Source organism: Crinia signifera, chromosome 4, assembly GCF_055691185.1.
Source record: "Crinia signifera chromosome 4, ASM5569118v1, whole genome shotgun sequence".
In the NCBI taxonomy this organism is placed as follows: Eukaryota; Metazoa; Chordata; class Amphibia; order Anura; family Myobatrachidae; genus Crinia; species Crinia signifera.
The window spans coordinates 318,365,972-318,389,147 of NC_139220.1; the positions used below are offsets into that span (position 1 = coordinate 318,365,972).

The 23,176-nt window shown below is 44.5% G+C and overlaps 1 protein-coding gene across 1 annotated transcript; it reads left to right on the forward strand.

Annotated features, from left to right (window-relative positions):
- Positions 1 to 809: 809 nt before the first annotated feature.
- LOC146073359 (extracellular calcium-sensing receptor-like) lies at positions 810 to 21,801 on the forward strand. Its single transcript, XM_083180535.1, has 6 exons — positions 810 to 969; positions 3,482 to 3,773; positions 6,885 to 7,715; positions 7,891 to 8,118; positions 18,633 to 18,756; positions 20,696 to 21,801. Exons 1-6 carry the CDS (start codon positions 815 to 817, stop codon positions 21,595 to 21,597), a joined length of 2,532 nt encoding a protein of 843 aa, XP_083036661.1. The 5' UTR covers positions 810 to 814; the 3' UTR covers positions 21,598 to 21,801.
- Positions 21,802 to 23,176: the final 1,375 nt, after the last annotated feature.

Here is a 23,176-nt window from a genome sequence, read left to right on the forward strand (position 1 = left end):
CAGGGGATAAATTATTACTGGTCTGGGCAGAAGTGAGCCCCTTAGTCTTCATGGGCCCCGCCGCAATGCAACTGCTTCACCAATAGTAGTTCCGTCTCTGCTTACAAAGAACTAAGGTTCTTTAAGGGCTGAGATTACATGAAGGATAAAAAATGGGCAGACTAGATGTGCCAAGTGGTTCTTATCTGCCCTCACACTCTATGTTTCTATGTGCCACCGCAGTGGCTCCGGGTACCCCATGTGCTGATGTCCCAGCAACTCGCCAATGGTACATCTGGGAGAATAAAGATTCCTTATGTCAGCTAAAAGGAGCTCATAAGGAAATTATTACATAGATAGAGCCCTAAGTGGGGTTGACTTGGAGAGAGATAAAATTGCTAGAGCTAAATTACCAGCCAGTCAGCTTCTTCCTTACATTTTACAGGCTGTGTTTGAAAAACAGCAGTTAGGAGCTGATTTGTTGGTACTTCATCTCCACAATTTTTTCTCTCTCCAAGCTTTGATGAAAAAAAACCTTAACGTTTTATTTGACCAATTAGTGCATTTCCTTTATTGATGCCCCTTTGACAGCTGCAGCCCGGCAGCCAGTGCCTCCAATGTCTCTGGGAGTTACACCACTGCCTAAGTCACTTTGGAAAACAAAGTACAGAAATAACACCAGGGGATCTACTTAACAAACATGGTAAAGTATAACAAGTAGTGTGATGTGTATATTCTGTTTACAGATGGTCCACAGTCTTACTCACACATCATGGACTATGCATGTACCGTGTGTTTATGTGTCTTCCTCCGCTGCGTTTTAATTGCCTGTTCCATGGACCAGAGGTGCAGGCTTCCACCTATGTCACTGATGGAGGGGATAAGACAACCCGGAGATATCATGATCGGAGTCCTGTTAGGTCTCCATATTAACAGAGCTTACCAAAAATTGACATTCAATGTGAAACCTCTCAGGACCACATGCTCATTGTAAGTAAATCTCGTAATAATGCTAACATTCTTTTGGGGCCTCATTTTGGGAATTATAGCACCTGAATCAGATCTGATCGCACTGCCGCTCATTTGTAGGCCAAAGATCAGTTTCGCCTCCGCCCCACTCCAGTGCAAACTCGGTTGCTTCCTCCCACATGCCCACTCCCTGTCAATCACCTTGCAAACTGCCAACAGGGTGATTATATTACAATTGCGTGGAATCACCCTCACTTGTGGGCATTTTAGTAAAGCCATGTGCAATTCGGGGACATGCATATGCCGAGGGCAGTCCTGTTGAAGATGGAATGTTGCTATAGGCAATCAATCAGATTCTATCTAGAATCATCTAGAGCAGCGTTTTTCGACCACTGTGCCGTAGCACACTAGTGGGCCTTGAGCTGTTCTCAACTGTGCCCCCAGATCTAGAGATACCCAAACCAGTTTACAGCCACCACCAGTCCATCTGTTATTTACTGGTCTCTTCTTTTTTTTATGTAAAGGGCCAATGGGCCAGATTCTCCGAGCTTCAAAAGTGATAAAATGGAGAGTGATTAACAACCAGCCAATCAGCTCCTGCCTGACATTTTTCAAACACAGTCTGTGACATGGCAGGTAGAAGTTAATTGGCTGGCTGTTTATCACTCTCCATTTTATCACTTTTCAAGCTTAGAAAATCTGGCCCAGTGTATTTTATTTTTGTTACCTGTGGGCACCAGTGTGATTGTTTTTTTTTATTTATATGGGGGCCAATAGGTTTTTTTTTTTCCCTATGGGGGCCAATGTGTTTTGCCCTGTGTGGGTCTCATGGTGCGCCTTGGCAATTTTTAAATCTTATTTAGTTTGCCGCAAGGTAAAAAGGTTATAAATCACAGATCTGGAAGATGGCAAATAAATAAGAAGTAGATTGTGATTGGTTGCTATGGGAAACATCTCATCTATGATAGAACTCCCATTTTAGTAAATAATCCCCAAAGTCCCCTTGTTCAGATTATGATGCTGCTACTTGCACTCTGCGCCGGTAGTTGATCTGCGTATCGGCAAAGTGATATCTGCAGTACACGTTTTACACCTGTAAGCTCGCTCAAAGCAAATGCTTTGAAAGCTAGTCTGCTACCTTGTGATCGCCTCTGTGTTTGTGCTTGTGTGAGAAAGAGATGTAGTTTCACTCGCTGCCAGCAGATGGCAGTGATTCGGAGACATACAAACAACCACTATATATATATATATATATATATATATATATATATATATATATATATATATATATATATATATATATATATAAATTAAAAAGAATATTTGGTACAATGGCTTCAATTTACTAAGGAGATCATTTAAATTATATTTATTTTACATAATAGTATTAGAGGTTCAAATCACTGGCACCAGTGGGGTGGGGGATGAGAACCAGAGAGTTGCCCGGGGTATAAGGTGGAAACAAGGTATACACCGCCCAGACAGAGTGATATCCTGCCCCATACAAAGCCTGCGTATCGATGAGCAAGGCTGCGAATGGCTTGTGACAATTGCGTAGATCGGCGATTTGGCAGCAAATCTAGATGCTAGCCGATCACCATTGAATGATTTCCCCAATGTGTGTAGTCTGGCCGGAGGCAAGAGAAGCAAAATTCCCAATAAGTGTGAAAAAATCAGGAAACTGTGAATTTATATTCTATCCAGTTTGTTTTCTCATGATCGTGGGTGAATTGTACCATGACAAAAACTGGCTTTAATTGAATTCCCCCCCTTCTTCCTCAAAAGACAGGCCAAAAAAATGACAAAAATGTATTGTAATCAATAGAATTCTCCCGTAGTATAAAAATGAATGATATAACTTAAAACAACTTAATTAATTGAAGCATCCAGAGTTAAGGCCCCCATACACTATGCGATTTCGGCACTCGGGACTATAAATCACGTGAAATCGTCCCTGATTGGCTGAGAGTGCTCTATCTCAGCCAATCAAAAGCCAGACAGTCATTTGACATGTTATTTTAAAGTTGTAATAGGCGCCGCTGCCCGCCCGCTGCACACAGTGACTGCACGCTGATGATCACCGCCGCCCGCCACACTGTCACCGGCATCCCCCCTGTACCCACCGGACACTCATTTCAGAGCCGCTGCTGCCACCCCCCCACCACCACCGCTGCCCCGCCTGCTCCTCACTGGCACCGCCGCTGCCCCCCCCACTGCTCCTCACTGCCCTGCAGCTCCCCGTTTTTTTTTACATGTGATAAATCGCACGCACATCAAGTGCCAAATTGTATGTGAGCCTCCCGGGGAGCTGCCGGGCGGCTCGCAGAAGAATTGGGTCCTAGGGACAAGTCGGCCTAGTGTATGGGGGCCCTTACTCACCGCAATAATCGCTGAAGCTGTAGTGTAATTTATTACGCCAAATGAATCTGTCTTTGAGAACGATGATGATTTTGATCATACTTTTGTTGCCACACGTTTAAACTGTTTAGTGGAACATTCATTATCTTCTTATCATTTTTTATCTATTCTAAAGGTTCAGTTTGGACTTTTACCAACAGATTCAGACCATAATGCACACCATTGAAGAGATCAACAGCGATCCCAATATTCTCCCAAATGTGACTCTAGGGTTCCAGATGTATGACACCTGTACTATGCCAAATTCAGAATTACAGGGAGCATTGCAATTCCTAACGGAGTACACAGCAATCACCTCCAACAGCCGCTGTAATTCTAGACAATCCTTCATGGCAGCTATTGGGTCAACAGGTTCCACAAACTCAATGGCCGTGGCAAATGTTTTGGGGATTTTCAGATACCCACAGGTAAGATGGACAGGGATGATCTTTACACGCCTTTAGCCCTGTCCCCTCTCTCTTGAATCATGCATTTGTGTGGAAATGGACAGGACTTGGGGCCTTATTTTGGTTCATTCTTTCTGACAAAATCCTTCTTAGATGGACAAAACCATGTGCACTGCAGGGGGGGCAGATGTAACATGTGCAGAGAGAATTAGATTTGGGTGAGTAATTTTGTTTCTGTGCAGGGAAAATACTGACTGCTTTATTTTTACACTGCAATATAGATCTCACTTTGAAGTAAAACCCCACCCAAATCTAATTCTCTCTGCACAAGTAACACCTGCCCCACCTGCAGTGCACATGGTTTTGCCCATCTAAGAAGGATTTTGTCAGAAAGAATGAACCAAAATAAGGCCCTTGGTGACATCAGCCTCATCCCTTTTCATGTTGCCCAAATACTGCACATCAGAGGAGGGGGGTCCTCTGATGTGCAGTATTTGGGCAACATCAAAAGTTGGCAAGTATAGCAAAACTGTGGCAAGGCATGCTGGGTCTTGTAGCTTTACAGCAGCTGGAGTGCCCCAGGTTGGCCAAGCCTGGTCTACTGTATGTTGTTAGCAGGTTTCCAGCCCCTCTCAGACCGAGTGCTGCGGGTCCTTTTCAGCCCGCCTGCTGTTCATAATTTCCACAGCCACCCATTTCCACCCATTTCCACCCATTTCCACCCATTTGCAGCCCGAATTTGCTCGCACGGCTGCAAATGGCTGTTTTGCATAACCATCCATTCACAGGCTATGGGGCTAAACACGAACACCCTGTTCGCTGTGGCCGCACGCACCCTGCGTACGCACATGCGCACTACAAAACCATCGAGCTTGCGTGCTAATTCACATGCGAGCGAACAGACCAGAATAAGGTCCCATGTCTGAAGCTCGTGAGCCCTGCAAGGGTTCGTGCTACGCTAATTGGGGGCCCCATGCTCAGGTGTCGACATTGGCATAAAAAAACCGTGAGAAACTCATGTTGATTTTTTTTATGTGTCGACCTTTTCTATTTTTACCTTTTTCTCAATGTGGACCTGGGACCTCATTCCGGTCCGTTCGCTCACATGCGAATCAGATATGAAACTTGAATATAAAATCGTATTCAAATCAAAATCGGCAAAACCTTCGTACTATTACATAGACTAATATAGGATCCCTGATTTACTAATATTTGAAAATAGTAGACAAAAAGTCTCTAAAACCTTCATTATGATGCATAGAAAAGTAGAGATGACGGATATTATGGGTGAGATTTAATAGGATGAGAGATTCCGAAAGTGAGAGATTTTGTAAGAAATCTCCAGTTTTTTTTAAAGCGGCAATCATTTACACTGGAAAATCCAACTAGTTTTGCAGTGTAAATGATTGCCGCTTTAAAAACACTGGAGAATTCTTACCAAATCTCTCACTTTCTGAATCTCTCATCCTATTAAATCAAATCCTATTAAATTTTACAATTGAGTGATTGTTCGCAGTTTGGATGCACCAAAGTCTAGTAGCTACAATAATAGAAGGATGTGTGTTTGTGCTGGGAATCGTACACAGTTGCTGTGCCCTTGCTATGGCTCCACACTCCCTCAATGTGCTCAATTGCAGCTGCAACCTGTAAGAAGGGTACATTTATTATTTATTATTTTTTACAGTTTCTTATATAGCGCAGCAGATTCAGTTGCGCTTTACAATAGTAGACAGTGATAAGACAAACTGGGCAACAACAGACAGACTTGGAGGTAGGAGGGCGCTGCTGCAAGCTTACAATCTATTAGGTATATAGGGGGAAAACACAAGGACAGGCATCAGTAATAGCATAGCAGTCCCACCAAGTTACAGGTCCAGAAGGGTAGCTATATAATACATAAGTACCTCAGAGGGTTATGCATGTAGAACTTAAATATGATAAGCTTGCCTGAAGAGGTGCGTTTTCAGGGAACGCTTGAAAGTTTGGAGACTTGTGGAGAGTCTTATTGTGCGTGGAAGGACATTCCATAGGACGGGAGCAGCCGATGAAAGTCTTGTGCATAGTGAATGGGGGCTAGTGATCCGTGCAGAAGAGAGGCGCAGATCTTGTGCAGAGCTGAGTGGTCGAGATGGGAGATATTTTGTGATAAGTACAGAGATATATGCTGGGGCAGTATGTTTAATAGCTTTATATGCAAGTAGAAGTGTTTTATATTGAATACGGTAATATACAGGCAACCAATGGAGGGACTAGCAGAGCGGATCAGCAGACGATGAGCATCTCGCAAGGAAGATCAGCCTAGCAGCAGCATTTAAAATTGATACATACAGGAGCTATGCACATAATGGGCTTTATTAAACTCGATGCAGACAGTTATACTACATGGCAAAGGCTATGGAAAGGCTAATAAAGCTTGAAAGCTTGAAAGGAAGTAGAAGGTAACAAAAGATCCTGGTGACAGTCGACGCCCATATGAAGCAGAGGAAGCCATGAACACTACAGGTGTGTGGAGTAACATGTATTCTCCACAAACAGGAAAAATATCAGAATGAAGGTCTCATGAGAAGAACACATTCATGCAATGTACAATATAAAGATACAGTATTTGATGTTATGAGTGATTATACAAGATGATTTCTGTCTGTTGGAGTACAAGTATATGATGAAGAAATAGTGACAGCCATGATGCAAAATTTGATGTCTGAGTTTGACCTCCTGGTTGTGGAGGAAAACACTGCAAGGTTGCAGAAACATTTAGCCTGTTATTCGACTACACTGCCATGGACAGTTAAATAGCATCCAAGGATGCAGCCAATGGCTACAGCACCCCCCGTCCTTTCTGTAATGCTTCACCATGCACCCAAAGAGCTTCAGACTATCTCACTTGATGTCTGCAGCAGCACTGTTTTTGACATCAGGGGAACAGTTCTGAACATGCGCAGACCAAAAATCATCAGACTTATGCATGAAAATCTAACTAGCATCCACCTTTGAACCTTCCCAAGTAAGATGTATTGATTTGTCTTGGTCAATAGAGAGATAATAAGATGCATAAAGCAAAACCAATGAAAAATCTGATATTGTTGTGTCTTTTATTAATATATACATTTACTCTTTTTTTTCTACTTTCAGATCAGTCCATATTCAAGTATTTCTCTACTGAGTGACCGGAAAATGTTTCCATCTTTCTTCAGGACTGTTTCCAGTGATACATTCCAGGCTATTGGACTGGCTCAGCTTGTTTTGAGCTTCGGTTGGACCTGGATCGGTCTTGTGACTACAGACAACAATTATGGTCTTCTGGGAATTCAGCCACTAAAACAAGAGATCATCAAAGCTGGGGCATGTATAGCTTTTACTGAATATAGCCGCGTGGGACAACCCGATCGCAATGCTCCACATATAGTGAGGGTCATCAAGGAGTCAACGGCTAAGGTGGTCATTGTCTTCTGCGTTGATGTTGACTTTATTCCTGTTGCGAATGAACTGCTGAGACAGAACATCACCGGGAGGATCTTCGTTGGAAACGCTGATTGGTCCAGGTCCATCTTTCTATCAGCGAGAAATTATTTTCCCATCTTATCTGGCACTGTAGGTTTAGCTGGCAATGATTTTTTGGTTCCAGGATTAAGTCAGTTCCTGAGCAAGCTACGTCCTTCTGAGTCTGTGTCTGGAGCCTGGGAGAACTTGTACTGGGAAAAAGTTTTCAGCTGCAAATTTCTTTATGGCAAAAACCTTACTGGCTCTTTGGATGCCTCTGTAAAAGCATGTACAGGAGAGGAGAGGTTGGATGATGTGAAGAACAGTTCCACCTACATCAACAGCTTAAAATATTCTTATGTTACTTATTCATCTTTGATGGTTTTGGCTAAAGCTTTGGATGATGTGAGAAGCTGCAGGGCGGGTGACGGGCCGTTCTCCCATGGGACCTGTGCAGACATTTGGAATGTTAAACCATGGGAGGTAATAAAATGTCTAAGATTTTGGAGGAAATATATAAATACTATGGTACTGAGGGGGTCATTCAGACCTGTGGGCTGCGTATATTCAGTTTACTCATGTGTGTGGAACATTAGGTAGATTTCATTGATCCTTGTGCTGCCGCCAATGATTGATCTAATTCAGCCTCTCCCCACAGCTCACACACTATATCAGGAGAGTCAGGCCTGCCCTCATCAATGGCAATGACACCTACTTTGATAAGAACGGAGAACCACCTGTAGTCTACAGTGTGGTGAACTGGCAGCAGAGTCCAGATGGGGCGGTGAAGTTAGTGAAGATTGGTAATTATAGCACCACAGCATCTTCTGTCCAAATGCTGACCATCAACTCAAGTCTATTGATGTGGCCCTTGGGACATCCACAGGTGAGAAAGAGGCACATACACAGGTTACTTGGCATGCTGTCGGAATTCTAGGATATAGGTTTTGGCTCATCAATCAGTTATAGACGTGTCCTCATTGCTGCGAGGTGGCGGGGCTGGGTAATATTTTGCCCAGTCTCTCTTCTCCGTTGGGTGGGGGAATCTGGGTACTCAGCAACCCAAAATGCCAAGAGACTGAAAAGAAAAAAAAGGATTTTTTTGTGGCAAAATGGAGCTAATGTTGATCACTACTGTAGATCATTTCACCCCCTCTGGGGTTCGGCACAGAACTCTGGGACTAAACAACTAGTTACAATGTCAATTGTTTTCTGCAAATCTATGGACCAAGACCTTTAAATTGATCAGCCAATAACATCATACATATTTAAAACTCATAAATGTTCTACTGCTATCTCTCTCTCTCTCTCTCTCTCTCTTTCTCTCTCTCTCTCTCTCTCTCTCTCTCTCTCTCTATCTATATATATATATATATATATATATATATATATATATATATACAGCAGTAACAATGAAAAGAACATTGCTGTACTCAGGGCTACCACTAGGCAGCTTTAGGCAGCTGCCTAGGGCGCCAGGATCTAGCGGGCGCCACCAAGTCTGCCTATCAAAAAATCAAGGATGTCTGTGAGGATCCTTGTTCTACTTAATGCTGTGGAACCTCTACGACCTCACCTCCATACTTTCTCTTGAGGCATACTTCCCTATTTTGCTGCCCTCTCTTCCTGTACTCTGTTGTGGGTGGCAAAGGGGAGGGTTCTGGGGGCCTACAGAAAAAGCAGGGGTCTTGCACACCTACCTGGGGGGCAGAGAGGACCACTCAATTTTTGGAGGCTCTCTGCCATTCCAGAATGTTAGGCAAGTATGTATTAAAGGGTCGGAAAACGGTTTTTGGTGGCAGTATGGGGGGGAGGGGTGGCGGCAGTTGGTTTAAGTTTTGCCTAGGGTGCTGAGAAGCCATAGACCAGCCCTGGCTTTACTGCATCAGCACCATCATATGCAGTAATAGTATAGAATGAACAAAAACGTCCTCGACTAAATTCCGTTTCTTATTGAGACCATTGGGGAACTAGCGTCTTCTCGGAATTATTCCACATGGTTTCTCCCTGTAGCAATAGTTTGTTGTGATCTTCTCTTCTGGTTTTTGATTAATTGGTATTTGAGTTTGACGTTTTACATTTTAAATTCCACCAACTTCTCATATTTATGGTTTATTTGTTGAAAAGGTCACCACACAGGGACATCAAAAGACAAATATCAGTAAATTTTTGGGGAAATTCAGTTATTTCCCCCCACGGATGCCACTAGATGGCACCTGACAGAGTAATTCAATTGTTGCTTCATTCCGGCATGGGTGCCGTAGATGATTGGATTGATGAAGACATCAAGACTATCCGAAAACATTTTTAATTCATGTCTTGCCCAAGGTCCACAATACCGTGATTAGTCCTCCTGGGATAATTTTGTCATGTGGGCCTGTTTGTCTGGTTATACCTCAATTTGTTGACTTCTGCCTCAACATATACAGTAGACCAGGGGTGTCCAAACTTTTTGCGACGAGGGCCAGATTTGGTGAAGTGTAAATGTGTGGGGGCCGACCATTCAGCCTGACATTCTTTGAATCATTAATCACATCACTGCATGCCATAGCATTGTATGCAATCAATGGTCAGCTGTGCTAATCAGCGTGCACTCACATATATGTAGGGTTTATAAATTACTATCTGAGCAACACCAGTAAGCTGGTATTAACTATTGCAAGTCTAATATAACTCTTGGCCTATAGAACTGTTCAAATACACCATGTACTACAAACTATTGCTCTGCTTCGCTCTCCATGGTTTTCTCTCAAAATCAGTCTCTTCTCTCTCTCTCCCTGAAGCTCAGCCCTCTATACACATTTCTGCCTCCATTATCCACACCCCTCTTATTAACACTCATGAGATTTTTACATATCTCTCTACATTGACAATAACATCCACAAACTGTCGCCAGAAGCAACATTCACAAACCACCTGCAGCTACACCTATCTCTCTCTACTGCTTCTATTAGCTGGTGACATTTCACTTAATCCAAGCCCCAGCTGCTTGCCCCGCTCGCAGGCACCTAACTCTCAGGAACATAGTAATCCAGCTAACCTCATAAACATCAAATGCCTCCCTTCATCCCCCAAATCACTAAAATGTGCGTTATGGAATGCTCGCTCTGTTGGCAACAAATTAACATCCATCCACGACCTCTTAATTTCAAACAACTTCAACCTGCTGGCTATAAGAGAAACATGGCTCTCACAATCAGACACAGCCTCCCCTGCAGCCCTGTCACATGGTGCTCTCCACTTCACACACACACCCAGGCCTGGTGACAGCAGAGGAGGTGGGGTTGGAATATTACTATCCCAATCCTTCACATACAAAGTTATACCACAGGTTCCATCACTCACATTCACATCATTTGAAGTACATTCCATCAGAACTTACACTCCTTTCTCACTGCGTGTTGCAACTATCTATCGCCCACCTGGGCAGCCAACACGATTTCTGGAAGATTTTTCGGCCTGGCTCCCTCACTTCCTTTCTGCTGACATCTCAACCATCATCATGGGTGACTTCAACATTGCTATTGATAGCCCAAAATCTGCTGCTCATGCCTCCAAACTACTCTCTCTAACCTCCTCTCTCGGCCTCTCCCAATGGACTGACTCCTCTACTCATCGAGATGGCCACTGTCTTGATCTGATATTCACTAAGCTGTGCTCAGTGTCGGAATTCACCAATTCTCCTTTTCTCACACCTAAACCTAACCCTCAAAACAGCCCTTGATGAAGTGGCTCCAGTTACCCACCACACTCCACGTAGGCCTAGACGCCAACCGTGGCACTCTAAATTAACGAGACACCTACAAAATATCTCTTGCAAAGCTGAGCGTAAATGGCGTAAATCTCACAGTCCAATGGATTTCTTTACATATAAGAATATCTACCAGTACTATAGTTATGCCCTGGAAACTGCCAAACAAACATATTTCCAAACTCTCATTTCTGCTCAAGCTTCGAACCCAAAACGACTTTTTAATACATTTAAATCCCTTCTCAACCCTCCCTCACCCAAGCCACCAACCATTATCCATGCACAAGATCTTGCTTCCTACTTCAGGGATAAGATTGACAAGATCAGAGATGAATTGGTATGCTCCAACTCAGTTGGTGCTATGCTCAATTCCATACCTGAGCCCTCTGAAGCATTTGCTTCATTTGATCCCACAAATGAAGATGAAGTATCTGCACTTTTCTCTGCCTCCCACTCTACTACCTCTTCTCTTGACCCTATACCCTCGCAAATAAGTAAATCTCTGTCTCCTGTGCTCATTCCAATCTTAACTAAAATCTGTAACCTCTCTTTCTCTACTGGTGTCTTTCCTTCATTGTTCAAAAAAGCAGTTATTACTCCGATTCTGAAAAAACAGAATTCTGATCCAAGCTCTCTCTCAAACTACCGTCCCATTTCTCAACTTCCATGCACCTCCAAACTACTTGAAAGACTTGCTTATACTCGCCTCACACACTTTCTTAACTCGCACAACTTAATGGACCCGCATCAGTAAGGCTTTCGTGCCCAACACTCCACAGAGACAGCACTGACTAAAGTTGTGAATGATCTGGTCACTGCTAAGTCTAAAGGCCACTACTCATTACTAATTCTTCTAGATCTCTCTGCTGCTTTTGACACTGTTGACCACACACTTCTCATACAAACACTACAATCCATAGGTCTTAAAGACACAGCCCTCTCTTGGTTCTCATCCTACCTCTCTAACCGCTCCTTTAGTGTTCGTTTCTCTGATTCTACCTCCTCTTCGCTACCTCTTTCAGTTGGAGTACCTCAGGGTTCAGTTTTAGGTCCCCTGCTTTTCTCAATCTATACCTCATCTCTTGGCAAACTAATCAGCTCCTTTGGATTTCAGTATCATCTGTATGCGGATGATACTCAGCTCTACCTATCCTCCCCGGACCTGTCCCCATCTGTATTGAGCCGTGTCTCTGAATGCCTTTCTGCTGTTTCATCCTGGATGTCATCTCGCCACCTCAAACTTAATATCTCAAAAACAGAATTAATTATATTTCCGCCAATAAATAGTAGTTACCAACCTGATATCTCTATCGCTGTTGAGAAGATGACAATCACTCCTACCTCTCAAGCTCGCTGCCTAGTTGTTATCCTTGACTCAGAACTTTCCTTTGTACCCCACATTCAATCTGTCTCAAAATCATGCCACATGCACCTAAAAAACATATTTAAAATTCGCCCTTACCTTACACAAGACACTGCAAAAACTCTAATCCATGCTCTCATCATCTCACGCATTGATTATTGCAATAGTCTCCTTATTGGCCTTCCCCAATACAGACTCTCACCACTACAGTCCATTATGAATGCAGCTGCAAGGCTAATCTTCCTAGCCAGACGTTCATCGTCTGCAAAGCTACTCTGTCAGTCACTTCACTGGTTACCTGTATTCTACCGTACTCATTACAAAATTCTTTTACTTACACACAAAGCCATAAACCAAACTACACCAACATACATATCCGGTGACATTCTATGCTATGCGATTTTCGTTATTTTGCGGTAATTAGACCACAAAATGGCGATATCGCATTTTCCCATTAAATCGTTGATTTAATGGGATGCGCATAGGGGCTGAAATCGCATATTTTGTGCGTTAAGGTCTGGTGAATAAAAATGCGAGATTAATTCGCATTTTTATCGCATCCAGATGTTTGCGCACAGAAAAGTATACAAGTCGCTTATTTAATGCTATGCGCATTTGCACATCGCATTTTTTAAGTGACTAATTTTCGCACTAATTTCAGACCTGGGTCTGTTAGGCGAATTAGCCAGAACCCTGCACAGATCGCAATGTTCCGTGCAGGGTTCTGCTGTAAAAAATAAAACAAATGGTTAAATAAAAAAAAAAAACGAGCGTGGGGTCCCCCGCCCGAGTGTAACCAGCCCCGGGCTCACTGAGCCGGTGCTGGTGACATAAAATCAGGGTCCCCGACAAATAGGGGTCCCCTTGATTTTATGAAACCAGCACCGGGCTCAAGGTCCGGTGCTGGTTCCCAAAATACGGGGGACAAAGTGACTAGGGGTCCCCCGTATTTTAAGAACCAGCACCGGACACAACCAGCCAGCAGGGTAATGCCACAGCCGGGGGGAGACTTTTTATACAAGTCCCCCCACCAAAGCATTAACCCCCTGGCTGGTCAGCATGGGCAGGGGTCCTGGGGAAGTGGGGACCCCCCCAATGAAGGGGTCCCCCCCCTCCAGGACTTACCAGCCCATGCTGATAGTCCGGGGCTGTCCTCCATGCCCCTGGGCTGTGGGCATGGAGCTGATGCTTTGTGTAAAAAAAAGAATGATACCTATTGTTTTACACTGGCGAACTATGAGTCCCAGCAAGCCTACCCCGCATGCTGGGACTTGGGGAACCACAAGTCCCAGCATGCGGGGCATTAAAGGGCCCGCTGGCACTTGTAGTTCTGCAGTGTAAAAAATAGTGCACAAAATCACACTGACACCCTGTAAAATAAAACTTTAATACACACAAAACACACACACACTGATACTTACCTACCTTGAGCCCGTAGGTCGGTCCCTGGATCCTGGATTCTTCCTCCGGGGCTCCAGGGCAGAAGAGTCTGGTTCCGGGGCCTTGGTCCTGGTTCCGGGGCTGGTCCTGGGGTTCCGGGGCTCCTGGCGTGAAGAATCCGGGATCCGTGGTAGTCCAGAGGGGTACCTAAGGAGGAAAATCCAACTCACCTGCTCCCCGGCGGCGACCTTCGGTGACAGCGCTGCTCCAGACTGGTACCCGGCTTGAAGGACTTTGCCCGGCGCTGAGATGTTTCCTCTTCCCCGTCTCTGAACAGAATGATTTCTCGGCCAATCAGGAGCCGAGAAAGTCAGCTCCTGATTGGCCAGAAATCATTCTGAATATAGACGCCGAGGGAGTAACATCTCAGCGCATCCAGAGACCACATGTACCCACTGTTTGTATAAGGACACTGGAAACAGCATCCAGCCACTGAATGGAACCGAGATTGAGAATACACATCTTAGAGTTGATCAGAGCAGCCCATTAAACATTGCACAGGGACAGCCACCCAAATGGTTCTGATGCGTGATTCACCCATAGATTTCAGTACTAGGTGTCAGTAGAAGACTTTTGCATTATCCGGGGCTCTTATCGGAAGTAATGGCCATTGAAGCAGCGTGGCTGTGAGACTGGTTATTGAACTACAGTACCTATAAAAATAAACGTACTTGTTGTCCTTCCTTGGACCACATTTCACATTTGGCAAGTACTAACCACTGCATACCAGGAACACACCACAGGACCTGTCATTTTGCAGATGCTCTGACCCATGTCTAGCCACACAATCTGGTCCTCATCAAAGTTGCTTAGATCCCATTTCCCTGCTTTCAACTGGGATGCAGTTATTTGGTCTACAGCATGATGGTCAACAGTCATTAGGTTGACACCATTAGGTTGACATGGGAAAAGGTCGACATGGTTCTAGGTCGAAAGGTCGTTAGTGCGACAGGTCATTGGTTCGACAGTGTCTAGGTCGACAGTCAAAAGGTCGACATGGGGTTTTTCACTGTTTTTGTGCCGACAGGCGGTATTTCATGCCCTGCCATCCACTAGGGTGTGGTGGGAGAATAAAATTGTGTGCCGAGCGCAGCGAGACACCATAACCGACTCATTGCGAGCGCAGCGGTGCACTTTAAACTGTGTCCATGTCAACTGTATTGACATGTAGGTCAAAAAGCAGTGAAAAACCCCATGTCGACCTTTTGACTGTCGACCTAGACATTGTCGAACTAATGACCTGTCGAACTAATGACCTATCGAACTAATGACCTGTCGAACTAATGACCTTTCGACCTATAACCATGGCGACCTTTTCCCATGTCGACCTAATGGTGTCGACCTAATGACTGTCGACCATCGTGCTGTAGGTCAAATGATCCCAACCCTTTCAACCTACACACAGAAAAAAAGGAAGCAGGTGCACCCTCAAATTATTACTAATCAGAACTGTAATACATTTTGCAACTCAACATCAAGTATATATATATATATATATATATATATATATATATATATATATATATATATATATATATATATATATATATATATATATATATATATATATATATATATATAGAAGAGGTAATGTCCCGCACTCTGTAGCTGAAAGGTCAACGTGTCCGGTGCTAGAAATCCCAACTGGGGGAAAAGTATACGCACAGAGTTTAACCAGCACTCAGACCAATTTGCATCAATCATATGAAGAAAAACGTAACCAGAGGTTCAGATATCAACGTTTCGGACTTTTAAGTCCTTTATCAAGACATGTCTTGATAAAGGACTTAAAAGTCCGAAACGTTGATATCTGAACCTCTGGTTACGTTTTTCTTCATATGATTGATGCAAATTGGTCTGAGTGCTGGTTAAACTCTGTGCGTGCGTATATATATATATATATATATATATATATATACTGCTTTTACCCAATCAACTTCAAGAATTGAGTATACACTTCCTGTCTAATGCCCCTTTCACACCGCATCCTCGACCCGGGTTATTGCCGGATTGATGATGTATTAACCCGTGCCAAGGTGCCTTGTGAAAGCACCATTTAAAAATTACCCGGGTCCAGCAACCTGGCATTCCAACTCAGGTTAAAAAATGGTTAATCCCGGTTCGGACGAGGGTTGCTGTGCAGTGTGAACGGTACTCCGGGTCGAGCGACCCTGGTCCCATTCACACTATGAAGGAGGCAGCATTTGGAGATATCATCAGCTCCAAGCACTGGCTCCTCCCTTGCGCCGATCATGTGCTGCTACGCTACCTTGCCCCGTATGACGTCAGTGACCCAGCTTATTGCCGGGTCGCTGTGGGGGGCTAAACATCGCAAAAGCCAGTTCGCTCCTGTGCATTTGCAATGTGAAAGGAGTATTAGATATACAGATGTGTCCCCATACAGTAGCTTACAGCAACGGGACCGTTTGTTCGCATCACTGCCGGGTCCCATTGAAGTGAATGGGAGGGGGCGTGTGCGCATGCTAGCTCCCATGCACTTCAATGGTATAGCACCATTCCAAACTATGGGGGTTATTCAGACATGATCGCCGTTGTGTGATTTGCAATCCTTTCGATTATCGAATGACTGTGCATGCGGACATATCGTAGCGCACATGCGAAAGGCCAAACGGTGGAAAAATTACGTCTGGGTCTGACAGGAAGACGGCGTTTGGGGGTGGTAACTGCCAATTTCTGTGAGTGTCAGAAAAACTTTGCAGATGAGCGATCAGTTCGGAATCAGGTTCTATGTTGCGACATTCTTACCATGCTGCATTCGCATCTTTACCACCCCATAACTCCTGCCATTGTGATGAGATAAACACAATGGCCCTTATTCTAGTTGAATCGGACGGATGCGCATTTCGGACAGGAACCGAGTGTTCTTAGCCCCGCCTCCCATATGCATCACTCACTCAGTCCGAATGCGGTAAGACGCCGAGCGACCGGACTGCGAGTGGATGTTTCATGTGAACACCTCCCCCATCTGTGGGAACCTCCCCCATCCTCCGATGGTCACCGTTGAATGATGGACGGAGTGGTCAGACAGCCCCGAGTGCTCCAGACCACTCTGACATTTTTCCATATGAAAGCAGGGATATAGGCGGGCAGCTGACATCCGGCTATGTCAGCTGTCCGCCCCCCACACGTGCGCCACGGCCGCATTACCATACATACGCCCAGAGTTATCATGGGAATGCCCATGAAACGCGGGGCGTACGCATATGGTAATGAGCCCAAACAACCCTTCACGACCCTCTCCACCCCCTGCTCAGTTGGTTCCGTATGATCATTTACTGCACGGAACTCACGCCGTGTGAGGCATTCGCACATGCAAACACGAACCATCGGCCGGCCGTCCTCCTTCGGAGCCATCTGACTCAATTAGAATAATGGCCAATGTTCTCAGCATCACCTGTCTCTGATAACTGATAAATGTTTGTGTGAATTTTTGAAAAGAACAATATATATATATGGATCCGATATGTAATGCCGGCGGCCGGAATCCCGGCGGTCGGAATTCCGACCGCCGAAATCCCGACATGGGGGGGACGTGGAGCGCTCGCCACGCAGCGGGCCCGGTGCCTCGCTACGCTCGGCATGCTATTTTATTCTCCCTCTATGGGTGTCGTGGACACCCACGAAGGGAGAAAGTTTCGGGATTTCGGCGGTCGGGATTCCAGTGTCGGGATTCCGACCGCCAGGATCCCGACCGCCGGCAAATTGACTGCATCCCATATATATATATATATATATATATATATATATATATATATATATATATATATATAAACACAGGGGGCCCAGCACTCACTACAACAAACTAACTCACCTTAACATTCAAATAATCAATTAAATAAATAATGGGGTTTTAGTTCATGAATTGATCAATGCATTTAAGCTTGCAGCCCATCGCCAAGGGACCCCATTTCACTGCAAGTCCTACACTAACAACTGGTTTTCATGGGAACCTGGCAACTGTTTGCACATCATAGCTAAAATGAACATGTGTTTTTTTTCTTGGTTAATGCTCAACTGCCAAGTACCTTATGGCTTTTAAAGGTGAGACCATCCCAAACACAGCACCTGAATTAGTATTAAAGGGGCAGCTGTCACAGGTTTCAGGTATACATATATATATAGAAAAAGAAATAGGGGTGCGCTTGATGTACCACTTAGTGGCTATACATACAATAAGTAAAAAACGTATTTTTCATAAAAGCAGAACAGCATTTATTATAGGTTCATCCAACAGTAAAAGAATCTTTCATTTGTTCAGAATTTTTCAGAAGTGTGCCACATACACTGTGAATCCGCGGCCCAACGCGTTTCGTCCCTTAGGACTTCATCAGGGGCAGTGAGTCAATCCTTTAGGGTGGATGGATGAATTTCAACACCAGCAATGGGATCACATATACAAAAAAATTAGGATATCCCTCCGTTCACAATAGGATGCAATTTCCTTTAGGGTGGGCAGAAGGACTTCAACACCAATACAAAAGAAAATTGGGTATCCCTCTGTTCACAAATAAATGCAATTTCTAAAAACGTGTAGACCAAGTATCACAGGGTCTCCAGGAGTTAATGTGCAAATAACTGGATAGGGCACCTAGAAAACGTGTCAACCGAGTTAAATACTACTCACCTCTGAGGTGAAGTACCGCCAGTGACCACTAGAGGCCACTCGACGGACCGAATGACTCCTTAACAGAAAGTGAAACCAAAATGATCTAGTTCAAACTTGCTGGATATGGAGAGAGGGAGCTGCCAACGATTGGGGGTAGGACATTTTGACGGGCTTTTAACTACACTAGTTATATATAGTTCTATAATAATGTATCCCCAGGTCCCTCGCTCGGCCTGCAGTGAGAGTTGTCCTCCAGGTACCAGGAAGGCCGCTAGATCGGGACACCCTGTCTGCTGCTATGATTGTGTCCAATGTCTACAAGGAGAAATATCTAACCAGACAGGTAAGTCAAGGGCTTTCATGGGTAGCAGAGACATTGGAACCAATGCAAACCCTAATCACCATGGATAATATATGTAAAAATATACCAATATATTTCTAAAAATTGTGTTACATACCACGATAACATATTAAAATGCTTGTTCTACTGCACTTTTCAAGTATTCAGACCAGAATAAAATATAAATGTGCGACCATATATATGGGCTTGTATAATGATTTCTCAATTACCGACTGGCATGGCCACTTCTAAGGGCCTGTTACCATCCAACGCATTACCATAGATACACTCTACATTTAAAGGTTAAGGGGCTGATTTATTCACAATATTTTTACTAAAATAATATATAAAGGGGAGCTTTCACACCCACTTCGCATTATTTTAGTATCCCTTGATACTAAAGGGCTTGTTTAGTGGGGGTTTTTTTGTCAAAAATGTCTCCAAGCCATTGAATTTGCATTCTTCTAGTCAGCAGATCGCATTTCCCATACTTTTAATGGGAAATGCGATCTGGTCAAATATACAAAAAAAAAAAAGTCACAAAAACCTGCAGTGAGCTGGTGAATCGCAAAGCTCACTGCGCATCTGGGCTCCTGCACAGCTTTCCCTGCCCCTAGGCAGAGATCTTATACAGTGTATTTTGGGGGAAAACATCCCAATATGGGTGCAGAGTGACATCGTGGGGACACAGTTTATTCGCAAGTTCTATGCTTGCATGGTATAATTGATACATCCATGCAATGTCATAATTATCGCATTGCAAATCTGGCCGCATTCGTCGCATCCACATCCGAGGATGTGGATGGTGATAAATCGGCCCCTAATTGATAAAAGTTTTTCTTGTGCCAATCTCAGCAGTAGCGGAACATGGTAAAATTATTTGGCTGACATGTGATTCAATTTCGAAAAGAAGACAATAGATAGAGTCTTATTAATTGCTATGGGAAACTATTTTTTAAGCTCCCACCCTCTCAGACTCAGGGCTAACTGCAATAGATAAGGCTAAACTCATCCAGATGTTCTCCAGCCACAAACATCCAAACCGGTCCATGTGGGGAGAACTACAAGGTGAATAGAGGTCATCCTAGTGGTTCCCATCATTGAAGTCAGTGGGAGAAGTGGAGTTTGACAGTTTTACTGCCAACAGTCAATCACCGGACTGCTCCTACCGAAGCTGACATCGGTTGGTTGGTGGCACCCTGAATGGCAAGACTCATGTCTATCATGTTATTCTGGAAGAAGAGCCCTATGTGTATACATATAGTGCTCCTCAGTCCAGCATGGGCCAGAGAGGACTTGATCTACACTGAGTATAGGTGAGTATGTAGAGGGTGCGTGTTATATCATTAGTTCAATGTTTTATTACAGGAGGACTGTAGGAACCATCAGACCCTTTAATGCTCCCCCATGCTGAAACTAGTGGTTGTCCAAGTACCAGTATACTGTGGATGCTTGCTACAGTATGACCTGTGGTCCTCTTCTAAAAACACAATACCATGTAACAAACTCAAACAGAAAGCTAGTAACATGGTGCTCACAGGCAAGAGATGCCAAGGATTGCTGTAGGCTATAGCCCAGCCCTTGGTTGCCTTGGAGAGGAAGACCTCTTTATTATTGGGGTTTCTCATTTCCACAGGAAACCCCGGCCTGCTTTGAATAGTTAGGTGAGTTAATGCTTCGACCGCGAGACCCATTGAAGTGTGTCCTCTGGCTGTGTCATTATCCCCCTGTTAGTGGAACCTGGTACTATTTGTAAAAATATGGGACCACCCTACCTGTTATATTCTCTATAGTTTTTGAACCAGGGCTGTCAACCAGAGCCTGGTGTTGGTTTGCTTTTTGCACCCTGTTATATTTAGCCCTCAGCGGTCCCTTTTAACCTCATGCAATGCACTAAAGACAAATAGATGTGTAACAGTACAATATATCTTCTGACTTACAGATTCTGTTACCTGCATCAGGTGTCCTTGGGATCAGTGGCCAACTCCAGAGAAATCCAGATGTCTTCCAAAATCCACGGAGTTTCTTTCCTATGAAGACACATTGGGAGGAACATTAGCTGTGATCAGCATATTATCCTCACTTGTTCCTGCTCTTATCTTGAGGCTTTTCATCCGGCACAGACAGACTCCTATAGTGAAAGCCAATAATTACTCTCTAAGTTGTCTTCTGCTGATGTCCATGTGTCTCTGCTTCCTGTGCTCTTTAGTATTTATAGGTTACCCCAACCACCAGACATGTCTCCTGCGTCAGGTACTATTTGGTCTGGCCTTCACTTTGTGCGTCTCAAGTATCTTGGCTAAGACTATCCTGGTGGTGTTTGCTTTTATGGCCACTAGACCATGCAGCAATCTGAGGAGATGGATGCGCCCCCAAGTGTCCTACATGATTATTATCACCTGCTTCCTGTTACAGTTCATCTTGTGCATAACTTGGTTGTCCTTAGCTTCTCCATTCCCACAATATAACACTGAGACCAAACCTGGACTGATCATTGCTGAGTGTAATGAGGGCTCCACCATTGCCTTCTGGACCATGTTGGGTTATCTGTTCCTTCTGGCCACCATTAGTTTCATTGTTGCCTTCCTGGCTAGGGGACTTCCTGACAGATTTAATGAAGCCCAGTTTATTACGTTCAGCATGCTGGCCTTCCTCAGTGTCTGGGTCTCCTTTATCCCGGCCTCCCTCAGTGCTCAGGGCAAGTACACCGTGGCCATGGAGATATTTGCCATCTTGGCTTCCAGCTGGGCTCTGGTGGTCTGTATGTTCCTGCCGAAATGTTTCATCATAGTGTTCAGGTCCGACCAAAACTTCCGGCTTCACGTAATACAAAATAATAGTTAATATGAGCAGCTCTAATTGAGTAAAACTAAATAAATATACTGTTTAATATAGTTACATAGTAGTTAAGGCTGAATAAAGACATGTGTCCATTGAGTTCGACCTTGGTTAGTGTGTATGATCCATTTGCTACATCCCTTTATATTATCTGTGTTTTCCGATTTAATTATGAACACATTATGATTGTTGTTAGTACCCCTGGATGTTTTTACCCAACAGATGTTTGTCCAACCTTATTTTAAATGTATTCATTGTGTCTTCTGACCCCACCCCTCCATCTGCCGACACCACATCTCCAGGAAGAGAGATCCACAATTTAACTGTCCTGACCATAAAAAAGGTTTTCCCGCTAAGGGTACGAAATCTTCTTTCCTCTAGTCTAAACTCATGCCCATGTGTCCTAGACTCTTTCCTCGAAGAAAAAAGGTATTAATTATGTCTCCCATTAAACGTCTCTTCTCTAGCGTAAATAATCCCAATTGGTCCAATCTGTCCTCATAGCTTAATTTCTCCAACCCCTTTATTAACTTTTTCCAGTGCTATGATGTCATCTTTATGTCCTCTTTATAGTGTGGGGCCCAGAATTGTACTCCATATTCTAGATGCGGTCTAACCAATGCTTTGTAGAGTGGCATAATTACATTTGAGTCCCTAGTCTCCATACTCCTTCTTATACATGCAATTTGTTCTTGATAAAAGTCATCACGACTGAAACGTTGAACGAACCCACATTTTGGTTTGAATTATTGCTTTTTCGAGACCTACAAGTGCCACCATCCCAGCTTGGTGTGTGTATTTACAGTATTGTTATACCTAGGAAGGCACCGGGGGAAGTATTCACGTGCATCAGTGTGGAGTGCCGGCCTTGTGTTCACCTGTGGGAGTCTCACCAGCAGGCACCGGGGTAGGGGCTGAGCAGAGAGGGCTGCAATGTCCTCAAAGGGTCACCATTTTCTTGGAGCTCACCAATGGGATTGCAATCCCAGAACCTGCAACCAATCCCAGCGCTCCCAGGGGGATAAGAGGCTCCAGCCTGCAGCAGGCTGGTGTCAGTGCTTCATTTGCCATTCCTCTGGAAGGATCAGCATCATGTGCTCCTCAACCTAGTTACCAATGTAATTGCGACTCCAGCCATAGTGCATACTGCTATCTGCACCTGTGCACCTTCAGACTCCAGCCTTGGTGCATACTCTGCTGTCAGCACCTGTGCATCTTCAGACTCCAGCCTTGGTGCAAACTCCGCTGCCAGCACCTGTGCACCTTCAGACTCCAGCCTTGGTGCAAACTCCGCTGCCAGCACCTGTGCACCTTCAGCCTCCAGCCTTGGTGCAAACTCCGCTGCCAGCACCTGTGCACCTTCAGCCTCCAGCCTTGGTGCAAACTCCGCTGCCAGCACCTGTGCACCTTCAGACTCCAGCCTTGGTGCATACTCTGCTGTCAGCACCTGTGCATCTTCAGACTCCAGCCTTGGTGCAAACTCTGCTGCCAGCACCTGTGCACCTTCAGATTCCAGCTTTGGTGTAACCTCCTCTGCCAGCACCTGTGTACCTACAGACTCCAGCCTTGGTGTAAACACCACTGC

Excerpts from the sequence above, each read along its gene's own strand:
- LOC146073359 (XM_083180535.1), top strand. The coding sequence starts at position 815 with ATGGACCAGAGGTGCAGGCTTCCACCTATGTCACTGATGGAGGGGATA. Across the intron at positions 7,716-7,890 it reads GGAATGTTAAACCATGGGAG|CTCACACACTATATCAGGAG; the intron begins GTAATAAAATGT and ends CTCTCCCCACAG. Across the intron at positions 18,757-20,695 it reads AGAAATATCTAACCAGACAG|ATTCTGTTACCTGCATCAGG; the intron begins GTAAGTCAAGGG and ends TCTGACTTACAG.